Here is a 13,322-nt window from a genome sequence, read left to right as displayed (position 1 = left end):
ATATAGGGATTATATATGGTACTTAAAGTATATTTGGATTCTTAGAATACTTACGCTATTGTACTTGTATGTAAGTAAGATTATAAATGAACTTTCACTTGTAATTTTTTTCCATTAAGTAGAATGTTTTGAGTTGAGTTAAAATGATCAGATGATGGACTGTATCTTTTTACTACATCAGAGTTTTTTTTTAATATCTTTTGAGCTCAACAGTGCATATGAAAAATGCTGACCCTCTCCATAATCAGTAGCGATTTGTGCCTGCCTCTTCAAGAACAAATCGACACATTTATCCCTTCCAGATCAGTGTATTCCTCTCTAAATACTAGGATTCGCCATTGATCCAGCAGAACAGATAAACATATGTTCTGTATGTCAATAATACTCCATAGGGACCTCCTTATGCCAGACAGATTTGTATTGACACATCTTCACATACAGATAAAATTGAGTTGTTTAGTTCACTGGTTACTCACATGTTAACAGTTCTATGAAGCCAAAAGGTTTGATTACAATGCATCCATTGTCATTTTATTAGGTAAGTGATAATAAGAAGAACTTAGAACAGAGCCTAGAGGATCCCATCATCTAATTTAACAGGAACCTCTCTCGACTTTTTTACTTGTACTTGCAGGAAACCAAAACTGTATGGTAAACACGTTACATGCACATGGAATTCTGTCTAACAGAGAAAACTTGTCTTTTAAAATAAAGTGTATCCTCTCTAAATGTCGGGTATTTTTAGGTTGACAAGCCCCGTTTTAATAGTTGGCAACCGTTTTCTTCCAGTATATGTGTTTTTTAATAAGAAAAGAGTAACTGAGCAGTACTGAAGTTAGTCACATTGTTAATATAACTCTACATTACGGCACCCTAATGTTAGAAGATTGTCAGTGAATATGATTTGAGAAATGCACGGCTTAATTTGTCTGTTCAGATGGAAATAGAAATCTTTGAGTCACCAGCTTTAATTAGTGGAATTAAACAACGAAACTAACGGTAGCATGTATAATCCTATAGAGTTATGTGCAAATCAGCAGGAGGAATTGCTGCTTGTTAACTGTGAAGATGTTTCATTAGCCCTGACAAACTGCCGACACACTGACACTATTTGTGTAATCATCACACTGTTGGACCCCTCTGCTTTGTTCAGGGCAGCATAGCTGGACGCCTGCAGTCACGACATCCTCACCACTCTGGAAATGTTACTAAAAGTCAAGTCGTGTCATGATTAAAGACTGACTAATCAGACTCACAGTCCTGTGGTGGGAAAAAGGTCAGAGGTTCTCAAACTGAGGATGCTCTTAGGGGAGGATGTGAGGCTGAATTCAAGTTTAATGAACTGGATCATTGTGGGAATTATAAATAAACAACAACAAAATGGAACGAGACGGAAAAACATCAAGTGCATTTTTGACAGGGAGAAAAAAACAACAGGTAGTGCTAATTAAGCGAGCACGTCTGTCAAAATATGATGAAACCTTGATGGTCTAGCTCACCGTCGATGTAGTAAGAAAGATGTTAACTTGTTTTTATTTCCCTATTTTTTCAATGCTAGCTCATGTAAAGGTGAACAACATGCATGTCAAGTTCTTGATATTATTATTTCAACAGAATTACATCCAACCTGACATGATTTTCTAGCTAATTTCCCAGATTTTGGGTGATAAACCCTTAAATAACGGGAGACACAGTGATTTGTTTCTGGATCCCTAGTGCCAACATTACCCACAATGCAAAGTCGGAGCTGGGAATTGCATCATACCCGAGTTGACTGTGTTCCGGTACAAGTCCGAGTATCAGGATGGACACCTCCAGAAATTGTAAGTTAGCTATTACTAGCAATACCTGCGCATAACAATACATTACACAGTGTTTTTCACATACAAACACTATAGCAATCAGACTCTCCCTGAAGCAACAAAAGGTTTATGCAACTTTGTTCACAAATGCAGTAGAAGTCCCCAAGACCTACAAACTGGCTCTTGTGTAAAATCAGCGAAGCTCCCCTTTAACTGTCTCGTGACCCCTCAGATTGATATTGTGACCTCCTGTGTGATCCCAACCCTATCCCAATTCCCTTTTCAGACAAGATTGAAAGTGATAATGCAAACGGAAACTACAAGTTAATGTCCTCATGTATGCTTGGACTACAAACACTTGCATCAAGTAATTTGTTTGCAGTCTGACATTTAGATGTTCTTCATGTTAAGTTTCCTCTGACTCAAGGTGACGGTGGTGGAGTGTCGGACTGGTCAGCCGCCTCATTAACATTTGAGTCACATTGTGTCATTAGCAGCTCTGCACAGCATGAAAGCCCCATGTTGAGTTCAGGACACCTGCAAGGCTGGTGCAGCTAATCACGACTGACACATGTGAAGTCGTATGTTGCCATTAATTCATTACACTTTATTGCTTTGCATCTAATATTGCACATTTAAAAAGTTGAACGCTAATCATCTCAAAAAGTCAGATCTTGGAGGTTTTGTTGGTTACAGAAGCAGTTTTGTTCATGTCGCCATGGCTGATGATGACCTTATCCTGTCCAGTGATCACAACCTTCACCACACACCTCCTCTTTTTCTCACCCCTCCACCAATCATATCCTTTCTTTGGCTTGAGGATGAGGAGGATTTGAAGATGAAGAAGCCTATTTATCAGCTCACCACGTCCTATGCAAACAGTGATAAACGACTGTGTGATTAGTTGGTGGTTAGTGGTCAGAGCGCATCATCAGATTTTAAAAAGACAATCAGTGAGAATAAGAGTTGGATTCTTGTGTTTGCTGTTTGAGGTGGAGATGCTTCGCCCTCAGGTGCAGGTACTTCTTGTGGCTTTGTTTTCCTCTGTGCTGCTGGTGCAGGTCAGCAGTGCTCCACGCAGAGACATGCTGACAGAAACACTGAGAGCAGACCTGGCTAATGACAAGGTGAGTTACTGATATATCTTATATTGCACAGATTTTAAATGGCTGAAATGAGGGAACATTACATTTTCAAGTGGTGTCTCCTTTACTATCCTCCTTTAGGATCTTGCTCACTTGCTCTTGCTGAAATTTGTGTCTGAACTTATGAGAGGAGACGAGATGCTCCCCGAGCTGCAGGACGAGGAGATGGGAGTCAGGGAGGAGGTGATGCGACGACATCTTCCAGTCCCCCAAAGAGAGCGCAAGGCAGGCTGCCGCAACTTCTTCTGGAAAACGTTCACCTCGTGCTAACACAAGACAAGAGCTGTTCAAGATGGATTATTTTTGTTTTTAACCTGTACTTTTGAATAAATTCATCCACGATTGCTCAGTTTGTTTTAACTGGATCATTTACTGAAGGTGACAAATATGCAGTTGTTTTGGAAATTGTAAACAGTGATAAGGATGTATGTTTTGAGATTGGCAGGGATGTACACATTTTGTAAATAAAGTTCTGTGATTTAAAAGAGTATGTTTGGTAGGTGATATCCTGATTTCCCTCTTTTCGTGTGTCTTAAATGGGTTTTCCACTTATAGGAGAAAGATTTAACCAGGAATCATCAACATTGAAGCAACAACATTAAATCCTACATTTCTTATAATGCAACACAGTTGACTCTTCCTGCCCAATGAACACCAACATCGTTTAGACCTCACACCCGAAGTTGTAACACAGACTTTTTGCTATATATGAGTAGCCTTAAAACCCAAGCTGAAATAGTCCTGATGACATCACTATGATGTTATCAGAGTGTTATGTTAGCACATTGGAAAAGCTCATTTGATGCTAGCTTGTTGAAGATAACATTGATGTCTCCATGCAAAGCTCTCATTGATTCTTAGCCTGTTGGAGAAGCTAACATTCATGTTAGCCTGTTAGCTTTAAAAGTGTCTTTTCTTGACCGTTACAGCAAGTTAGCCAGCAACGTGAAGTGAGACAGCCATTGTCATGGATACAGTCAGTCTAATGTTCATTTTAATGATATGTAATCTGAACTGGATGTGTAAAATATGTGGACTACCCCTTTAAGTTCTGAACATGCAATGTTTGTGTAAAAATTGACGAAAACACCGTTTGGACTTGACATTTTAATAATTATGTTACTACAACCTGTATTTGGAGAAAATGCACTCATGTATTCACATGCTCCATTAACGTAACAAACTGCCATTTCTACTTGAACAACTTGTTCATTTGTGACAAAATGGCCTCCTTCTCAGTCAGCAGACAGAAGTCTGCTGCAGTACCACAGGCTTTGATCTACAAGCTTCATTTCACAGCACTTCAAACTGAACACAGTTAGGAGGACAAATGGATGAGTGAGTAACTGAAACAAAATGATTTGATCCAAAGTATGTATGACACAAGAGATGGCATGAGTCATGATTTAAAAAATGACACATCTGAGCATGAATGAAATGGTAATGGTGATGATTAAAAGCAGATTAATGCTAACACAGTATATATATATATACACATCATGAGATAAATTAACAAGAGATGAACCGTTTTAGCATGATCAAGTTCTGTCACAACAACAACAAAAAAAGCAGAATTCACAGACAAACCCAGTTTCGAAAAAAGGATTATTATGAAACTGAGTGACATCCTTGAGGTAAGGCTTTCAAATTTCTAGCCCTTTAAGTTACACATTTACAAAAAAAAGCAGGACGGAAAGACAAGAGGTTAAACACAATCATAACAAATACTGTAGCTCCAAAGTCTCAGATAATGACAACTTGGCCCACGAGAGTGCAAAAATCAAGTGAAGAGTTGTACTGCCAAATCAGGCTGTTTTTTTTTTTTTTTGTGAAAATCACATTCAATTCCAGTTTTGTTTAATTAATCTAAAGAATAAACAGTGTGTAAAAGAATTTGTTAAGTAAATTGATTTACTTCTAAATTGAGTATCATTTTAGTTTCCTTATTCCCCAAATGGCGCGTGTACAAACACTTCACGTGGGGCTCAAGCTTCACACAATAGGATGTTTTTAAGCTGCATTAGTAACCAACACCCTGTTTTCCTTTGACAGAAGAAAGCATTTGACTTCATTGCACCATCACCTTCAATGTAACAGTCAAGTATCAACCAACAACACATGTTAAACAAAAAGGAAAGCGAGATCGTGTTTCGTAGACATTCAAAAATGTTATTTTGGATGATTATATAATGGCAAAAATCCTGTTATGAGCTTAACGAACATGAATGTTTGAGCGACGTATAGACGAGAGATTTGTTCTAGCAAATATTGTACTAGCGTTTAATAAAAAGCTAAAGGAAAGAAAACGTCTGGGTTGTAAAGTTAACTACACATTCCTGTCGTCTACATTTCTCTTGCTATGAGGCTACTTCTCTGCAAAGATTCACTGCACTAAAGGCTACATGCTTTCCAAAACAGTTGGCAACAGTTTCATTGTCGAACCAAACCAGCCCGTTATGTACAGTCACAGTTGTTTCATTATGTGCTTTTAATATGCTTGATTTGAGGCAGTTCCGCACTTTGACGTTTAGTGTTTCACAAATGTACAGGTCCCAGCATTTAGACAGATTTAAACAAGCCGTCATCCTAATTATCATTTATGCCACTTCTCTGCAAAAAACGCCCTCGTTTTCAGGTCTAAATCTATGATATCCTTCCATACTTTCATTGTCTTTGACAGTGCTAATAATGTGCAAGCTAATAGTTGAGCAGTACCGATGTGAATAAATGGTAAGTGGAGCCCAAGCTGCCTGCAGGTCAGGCCACTGTTGATCACTGAGCTAAACATGTGTACCAAAAAAAGAAAGAAAATGTAATAGGACTTCTGAATGAAAGGAGGTGGTTGCTTCATCAAAGTAACAGAAAATGCAATTGCTGCCTGATACCACCAGAGGGACCTATAGCAAAGTTTATGTGAACTCAAGCAAGGGGGAAAAAAATAGGAAAAAGTAACTCTGAACAAAGCTGAAAGCTTCTTGTCTGTGCTATCATTAATGTGTAACTGTTCGTGGATTTGCGAGAGCGGGAGGGGCTAAAAAAAGTGGCACAGTCACAACAGGTCTGTCAGCAGTCGGTGGAGATTTTGGCCGAGAGGTCCTGGATGCGGCGAGCGCTGCAGCTCTTGCACAAGATGTGGCCGTCCAGCGGGTAACAGCCTCGACCCTCGCCTTCAGAGGACAGCAGGAGACCGCATTCCTGACGGACAGAGACAGTTCAGTCAGTTCAGTTCACATCATAGGTTCTGTTGTTTCTAGTATTTAGTGTTATATAATCCTGTTTAGTTCAATAGCAGAAAAGCTGACTCACCTCACAGACGTAACAGTTAACATGGAAGCTGCGGTCCAGAGCTACTATCCTGACTGTCTCCTCCTGGCCCTGATCAGGCATGATGGGCTCACCACAAACTGAACAGCGAGGTGCATACTTCCTGTCAGGGAGAACAAGCATCAGAAGTTACAGTTAGTGGACAGAAAATTAGGAATAACACCATGTAATAATGTTGAAATTGTTATTCATACCTGTGAAAGTCATCTATGCAGTGTATCTGAGAGGTTGCGTCCACGGTGAAGGGCACCCCGTCCAAGCAGCAGTTACATACCACACATGTGAAACAGCGAGGATGGTAGGCCTTCCCCATGGCCCGCAAGATACGGTCCAGGATGGGCTTGGAGCACTTTGAACAGCGCTCTAATGTACTCTGACAAAAAAAAGATAGGAAGTTATAGATATATATACACAGTGGGGAATAACACCAGACCAAACTTCAACAGGAACTCAACTTAGAAGTTTAGCGTACTGCTTTACTTACAATGTAACAGCTCTCACAGTAACTCTTCTTGTCGAGGGCGTAGAAGGGTTGCCCTCGGAGGCGGGCGTGGCAGGTGATGCACGTGAAACACTCCACGTGGAACACCTGCTCCATGGCGATACAGCCGCTGCCATCACCGACCACGTTGTCGCCACACCGGGCACAGCGACCTGGAAGTGTTGAAATGTTACATATCTGAGTCTGTTTACCTTTAAATGCCAGACTGCAGGTTTTGTGGTGTCATCATAAGTCATTAATGTAATGAGAAGCGACTGTACCAAAATAGTCCTCTGAAGGGGGGTGGTTCATGTCATACACCAACTTCTTGGTGAGTCGCTCCAACTCTTCCTCAGGCCTGGACGTTGCTATCCCCTGCTGTGGGAAAAGAAGACGCATGAATCACACATGAAAATGGAAAAAGACCAGAATTTATCTCTTTCATAACCAGTTAGTTTCATATTTATGATATTTAGGGGCTGGATAAGAAACATTTTTATGATTGGGACTGACAGAAATGCATCAGTAGCTCTTGAGAATAAAAAACTGACGTATCCGAGCTGAAATCGTTTTGACAGATTCATAATTTTTTTTCTGATGATGATTTAATTCAACATTAGCACAATTTCTCACTATTTTCTTTATGTTCTTGTACAGCTACTTGTGTTGCTACATATAATATTTGAAGTATTTGGTTTCGTCTACAATTTTGTAGTGATTTTTTGGTTCAGGTTCCCAAACTCATTTTTTGTGTATGTTCCAACTCACATTTATTTTTTAATAAATGTACAGATGTAGATATGTGTCCCCACCTTGCTGGACTGATAAGCAGGACTCTGCGCAGCCCCGGACCCTGTTTGGTTATTCTCCATCCCTCTCTTGGACAGTGGAACCTGGTTAACTCTTCCTCCAGATCCTGAGCCGCTCCCCTTGTACCCCATCTCAGAGTGCATCTCCTGAGCATGATGTGGAGGGTACCAGCCCTGTGGATTTGTCTGAGGCTGGGGAGGAGGGCGTGACATGTGCTGGCGAGGAGGGGGCGGGGTGTACGCCTGTTCGGCCTGCCTCCCAGTCTGAGAGTAGGTGACAGGCTGTGCCGTCTTGACCTGGACACTGAACCTGGGCCCGGTGGGAGTCGAGGCCGTGGTGTAAGAGGCCGGGACTGGCTGAGGGTAGGGCTTAGGGGTGGACGAGGGGTAGTAGTCCTGCTGGTGGGAGGTGGAGTACTGAGGTGACTGGTGCTCACTGGGGTAAGGGGGCACAGGGTGGTATTGGCTCTGGGGATGAGGGGGGTAGCCCATGGATGGCCGACCCTGAGGAGAGGCTGGGCTCTGGTGTGCAGGCTTGTAATGATCCCCTGAGAGGTATTTGTTGTAAGGCACATTGTCGTACAGCTGAGGGGAGTTAGAAAGTTCATAAAATTAAGGACTGATTGGCAAATGTTTAAGTCAACTATGTGCATATGTAATTTCTCAAGAAAGTAGTTCCATCTGGTTTAATTAAAGTATTGTCTTACTTGTGTGCTGGCATCCTGTGGGTGGCTGTCCAGATCAGCGAGCATACTGGTGAGGGAGTCAATTTCGGCATCAATTTTGGAGTGATAGCTCGCCGGCTTTTCAGGACCACGGTGCTATCAACAGAACAGCAAGAGAGACAATATTGAATTTAATCAAAACATCACAAGATTTAAACTCTTTGACACCTTTATCACTTTCACTCATTGTAAGTTCTCACATTTCTAGTCAAAATCTCTCATTACATCCGATATAAAACACTAGAAAGGAACGTTTCAGTGAAAGGATTTTCTTTTGAAACACCTTGTATTCTTTGTTTTTTGTCTTATTTTTGAAAAGGTGATTTTTCCGGTGCTGTGTCGCAGAAGATGCACCCACCATCAGCTCGTAGCTGTCCATGTGAGGGCTCCAGTTGCGGTCTTCTTTGGGACCACGAGGAGGGGAGTAATAGTGATCGCTAGACGAATGATGAACAGGCCCACCTTTAGGGTCGAGAACAGATATCAAAAACAAAATGTTGTATCTCTTTGACATGGACTGAAATTCTTACATAAAACAAACCATACAAGCCATTTCAGAGGATAGCTCTTTGTGTAAAGTAGATGAAGTCGAACTTCAAATGTGCTCAATTGGTGTGAATGTCTGGCTGTTGTGGTGTAGATACAAACAAGCAGTATGCATTTAAAAGTTAAGGATTTTATTGTTTATCAGGACTGTTTTTGTCATATATTCAGTGCTCATGAATAGGCAGGCAGTAATAGGGAACCTCAAGTGGGGCACATTTTATTTCAGACAGTCATAATAGTTTTGTATTTGGAAAATGTGATTTTTGTGACCATTATTATTGCTTTAATAACAAATGTGTCTTTTTGTTTGTTTTGGGTGAATGTGCATGTATAATTAAATAAAACTGAAATATTTATTTTAACATTGAACCACAATAAAGTAAATGAAGTGATGCATCAGTGTATTTATTAGGATGTGATTAGTTTAAATACATCTAAAAGGTGCAGTTTAATTTTAAATGACAGCCACGGTCTTCTTACCTGTGGGTCCAGTAGCCATGTATCTGTTGGCCATCCCTCCTCCTCCTCCTCCTCCGTTCTGGTCATAGGGGCCATATTTTGGCCGGAAGTCGGACATCCCCTTCTTGTTTGGGGCTCGATAGATCGCTGACCCGGCAGAATGGGACATCTGGGGGACGGCACGCTCAGGGCTGTCCAGAGTTCTCGGTGGAAGCCAGGTGGGACCGGACATGGCAGGCTTCTGAGATCAAAAAGAGAAAGGAAAATACATGATTTCAGCATGTTTTTACTTTTTCCATCCTGAATGCAAATCAGCGCCACACAATATCGACTTTGTTCCCTCTGATATCAGATCAGTCAGTATGCTGATTATTATATTATGAAATGTTGCTTTTAGCCACAATTTGCATGAGCACAGCTGTGTGTGTTGTTTGTTTTTTATGTAATAGGTAACCAATGGAAACTAGAGGATGCTTCAGACTTTGTTTCCTATGGCAACGGGGACACACACATCGGACAATAGGCTTTTAGTTGAGGAGCAGGAAGAGAGCAGCCATTCTGAGAGGCTCGGGGATTTCCAGCAGTCTCGCACATTGCCCTGAAACGTGTTAGTTTGTGCACTAACACTCGTGCAGAAATCTCTCCAGCACACAAACTCGTACACAGATACACAAACAGGTGCAAATCTGTGGTTATCTGCCACAATGGTTATTGTCTTTGGGTGTTTACACACTGGTATCATTGATTTCTAAATGAAGCGGGGACAAAAACAGGGCAGGAAATGTTGTGTAATGATATGTGTCCGTAGACACGTGAACACCTGGCTCATAACAATATATTATGTATTCTCAGCGGGATAAATAACAACACTGCTGCAGCACACAGCTGAGCGGACAAAGTGCTGACTTGCACCTGAGGACCTTCATTTAGATACAGATCTTTAAGGAAAAATATATTAAAAAACAATGATATGACACTGATGTCAACCCTTTAAGATAATAAATCAAGGAACACCCACTTTGTGCTGCCTACTGATTTCCTCCTTATTGTATCCTCCTGGGTAGAGCTGTCACAACAACACAATTTCACTACATGATTATTGTGGTCTAAAGTATTCAGGATTACGATATTATCACGTTATCTATAGAAAATATTAGAAAAATTAAATGATGCAAAGTCAAATTCATATTTAACTTCTGTGAGTGTGTTTTGGGCAAATTAATTACACTGAAAATAGAATAAGTGTAGGTACAAAAAGAAAAAATTACAGTTACACTCAATGAATTTTTCCGTTTTGTGGTGTGTGACAACCAGCGTTAAGGTGCATTAATGCCAACTACAATGGCAAAGCAAGAACATAAAGGAATGGATATAACTTAAGGGGCTCTAAATTGTTTACATGATTTTATAATTCGTGTATATTTGACACCATATCAATATCACGATTATCATCAATATCGCGACATCTCACTGTAACATGTATGCAACTGTTGGTTCAAACATTTTTATCAATTTTTATTTTCTCCATTTCCTCTTTCTCTATGATTGTCTACAGTTATGTTATGTCTCTTTCTTCATGACTATCTCTTGAAAATGAAAAGAAATAGACCATGGATCAATCTGAATAAAAATTAGTCGCATAAAACATAAATTAAAAAAATAAACACTGAAATACATCATAGAAATTCATACTAGGTGTCACAAATTACATTACAAGGAAAGCCAAGGGCTCAGGTTTTCAATTAAGTGCTTGGTTTTCATTTTGGATTCATCATTTTAACCATTTTACAAATATCGCTCTTAAAATAATAACTAAATCACCATTTCTCAGACTCTACACACGAAGGACGCAGGCTTAAGCATGTACTGTTATAACCTTTTTGGAAACACAATGGCTGAATGGATTTAAGCACAGGGTCGTGCCAAAGCAAATCTGTATTGTCAGAGTGGAGAAATTAATAGCCCACTCAGACTGATTGTGTATGGGTCGTGTGGCTGTTATAAATCCTTGTTGGTAAGAGGCTTACAATGATGGATGAGAGGATGATGTAGACATACAGATAAAATACAATGCCTGAACATGGCTTTGGGTTTCTTTTTGGCTTTTATTCTTTTATCATGTCTATACATGTGGCTCATAGTTACACTGAAATATGAGCATGGATTTGACTGATATTACAGTGACCACGTGGAGGAAAGTGTGACCACCGCCTCCACACAATCGACCTGATTTTAAGCCCCTGTCTGAATCCGGATGAGCACACACTCAAATCCGCGGATGGCTGGGCCGGGAAATTAATCTCACTGGTTTCATCACTCTTCGTTTTCAAAGCCAATTGTTTGTATTTTCCCTGATTACAAACACACACTCGGACATGTGTGCAATGATTAGCTGGGCTGGAGCTCTCTGAACGCAGAGGAGGCGTAGCAGCTCCGGGGACGTCAAAGTTGGTGACAGTTACCAGAGTGAAGCACACGGGAACGCACGAAGACGACTTCCGGTGTCTTTACAATTCAGAATAAAACACCTCGACGTTACGCGTTTTAGCCACACAGAAAACTGGTTACATATAAACACAATATGGCTGATATAACTTAAAGAAAAAGCTAACGTATTTATCCCAGTCCTATTTTCTCAGTTTAACGCACTGCTCTTGTTCTTCTGAAACGATTATGGTAGTTTCACGCTTTTATTTTGAAGGCAAGAGGATGTGGCTAGCTTAACATGTTTGACACAATGCAGCTCAATTTAGCATCTGTGCTATCTTAAATAAACCAAATAAAAGAAACACAGCACGATAAACCGGTAAGTCAACAAAGGTGCAAGGATAAAATTATATAAATACTTTCCTTAAAACACACCTCTAATGAACATTAGCAACCTATTAGCATGTCCTACCTTTGACAGTACCTTTACAGTGACTCTCCTCTTCGCTTCAGTCTCATCTACAAAGCAAGAATAACGTAAAAATTGGTCAAACAAACACAGACACGGTGAATTAAAGACACATTAGCGACACTTCCTTGTTTTCAACGCCAACATTAGTTCCGCACAGCAACATTAACGTCTCTATCCTATGAATAGAGACTTACTGCACAGCTGCTCGTCCAAATTTGTCCTTTGTGCGTCACATATAAGTAAAACATACCACTTAAGAGATAAAACAACCCGTAATGAGGGATAATTAGCAATACTTAACTTTAATAACAGGCTTGTTTACTTGTTTGCTAGCCTGTTTTGAACTCGAGCAAAGCTCGTGCCTTGCCTCCAGGCTAACTTCCAACACAACCGAGGAGGAAACAATGAAATAACCCGACACCTACCGCCTGAAAAGAGCCGCACAAACACGACCTACGCCTCCATTTTAATGTTCACAGCTCAGTGAAAGTTGTCCCTCGATAACTTTCTTTTAGATTTGGCGTCGTTAACCTACTTTGTGACGGATCCTGAGGCCTTTAGCAGCAGCAGCAGCTCCTCACTGCATTCCCGATGTGTGACGTAGCTGTGGCTGCTGAGAGTGTGTGTGTGTGTGTGTGTGTGTGTGTGCGTGTGTGTGTGTGGTGAGAGGTGGGGGGTCTGTGACACACACAGGCCTACTGTATGTTTGAAAAATAAAATACACTGCCTACTAAGTTTTTATAGGAAAATCACATCCTCATAATAATTAAGTAAGTACATTTTAAGATTTTTGGGCAGAATGTCAAATGTTTAGGAAATCCAGACTTTAATGTTTGAAAATATTTCCCATTCCAAATATTAAACTAAAACGAAATAAAGCTAAATAGGAGTGAAATAAGATATAATTATCTATCAGGGGAAAAAAATGAAAAGATATTAGAAACAACAAAAAAGTATCATGACAAAAATATCTACCTGTATGGGTGCATAGAGTAGATTCTGACATAGGTTAGTATGTCTGCCAGTTCAAATAAAAAATACAAAATGTGATAAATGAAAAGTAAATAAGTAGGAAAATGCTTTCGCATCTGATTGTGTTTTCCCTGTTATTTACTTATATAAACACATTTAC

General features: G+C 40.2%; 2 protein-coding genes across 6 annotated transcripts; one reads left to right on the top strand and one right to left on the bottom strand.

Moving 5' to 3' along the window:
* Window positions 1-2,800: 2,800 nt before the first annotated feature.
* sst5 (somatostatin 5) lies at window positions 2,801-3,217 on the top strand. Its single transcript, XM_073475652.1, has 2 exons — window positions 2,801-2,929; window positions 3,029-3,217. The coding sequence occupies exons 1-2, from the start codon at window positions 2,801-2,803 to the stop codon at window positions 3,215-3,217; spliced, it is 318 nt and encodes a 105-aa protein (XP_073331753.1).
* An 822-nt stretch (window positions 3,218-4,039) lies between these two features.
* On the bottom strand, window positions 4,040-12,803 carry trip6 (thyroid hormone receptor interactor 6). 5 transcript variants are annotated; one of them, XM_073475476.1, is made up of 11 exons: window positions 12,726-12,803; window positions 12,191-12,237; window positions 9,313-9,532; window positions 8,645-8,748; window positions 8,269-8,382; window positions 7,565-8,146; window positions 7,034-7,127; window positions 6,756-6,925; window positions 6,466-6,644; window positions 6,254-6,374; window positions 4,040-6,142 (listed from the first exon to the last, which is right to left on the bottom strand). In XM_073475476.1, exons 3-11 carry the CDS (start codon window positions 9,521-9,523, stop codon window positions 6,011-6,013), a joined length of 1,707 nt encoding a protein of 568 aa, XP_073331577.1. In that variant the 5' UTR covers window positions 9,524-9,532; window positions 12,191-12,237; window positions 12,726-12,803; the 3' UTR covers window positions 4,040-6,010. The 5 variants fall into 5 exon arrangements, with proteins under 5 accessions (XP_073331577.1, XP_073331572.1, XP_073331576.1 ...); XM_073475471.1 differs by having other exon boundaries at window positions 7,034-7,130; window positions 12,726-12,796; XM_073475475.1 differs by having other exon boundaries at window positions 7,034-7,130; window positions 12,203-12,237; window positions 12,726-12,792.
* Window positions 12,804-13,322: the final 519 nt, after the last annotated feature.

The sequence above is a fragment of the Pagrus major genome, chromosome 10, assembly GCF_040436345.1.
Source record: "Pagrus major chromosome 10, Pma_NU_1.0".
Taxonomy (NCBI): domain Eukaryota; kingdom Metazoa; phylum Chordata; class Actinopteri; order Spariformes; family Sparidae; genus Pagrus; species Pagrus major.
This window is presented reverse-complemented; position numbering and strand designations above follow the sequence as displayed.

Bases quoted from the DNA above. Each gene is read 5' to 3' on its own strand.
- trip6 (XM_073475471.1), bottom strand. From the start codon at position 9,523: ATGTCCGGTCCCACCTGGCTTCCACCGAGAACTCTGGACAGCCCTGAG. The intron at 8,147-8,268 runs GTAAGACAATAC...AACTCCCCTCAG, and splicing joins CACAGGATGCCAGCACACAA to CTGTACGACAATGTGCCTTA. The intron at 6,926-7,033 runs GTACAGTCGCTT...CAACACTTCCAG, and splicing joins CCCTTCAGAGGACTATTTTG to GTCGCTGTGCCCGGTGTGGC.
- sst5 (XM_073475652.1), top strand. From the start codon at position 2,801: ATGCTTCGCCCTCAGGTGCAGGTACTTCTTGTGGCTTTGTTTTCCTCT. The intron at 2,930-3,028 runs GTGAGTTACTGA...ATCCTCCTTTAG, and splicing joins CAGACCTGGCTAATGACAAG to GATCTTGCTCACTTGCTCTT.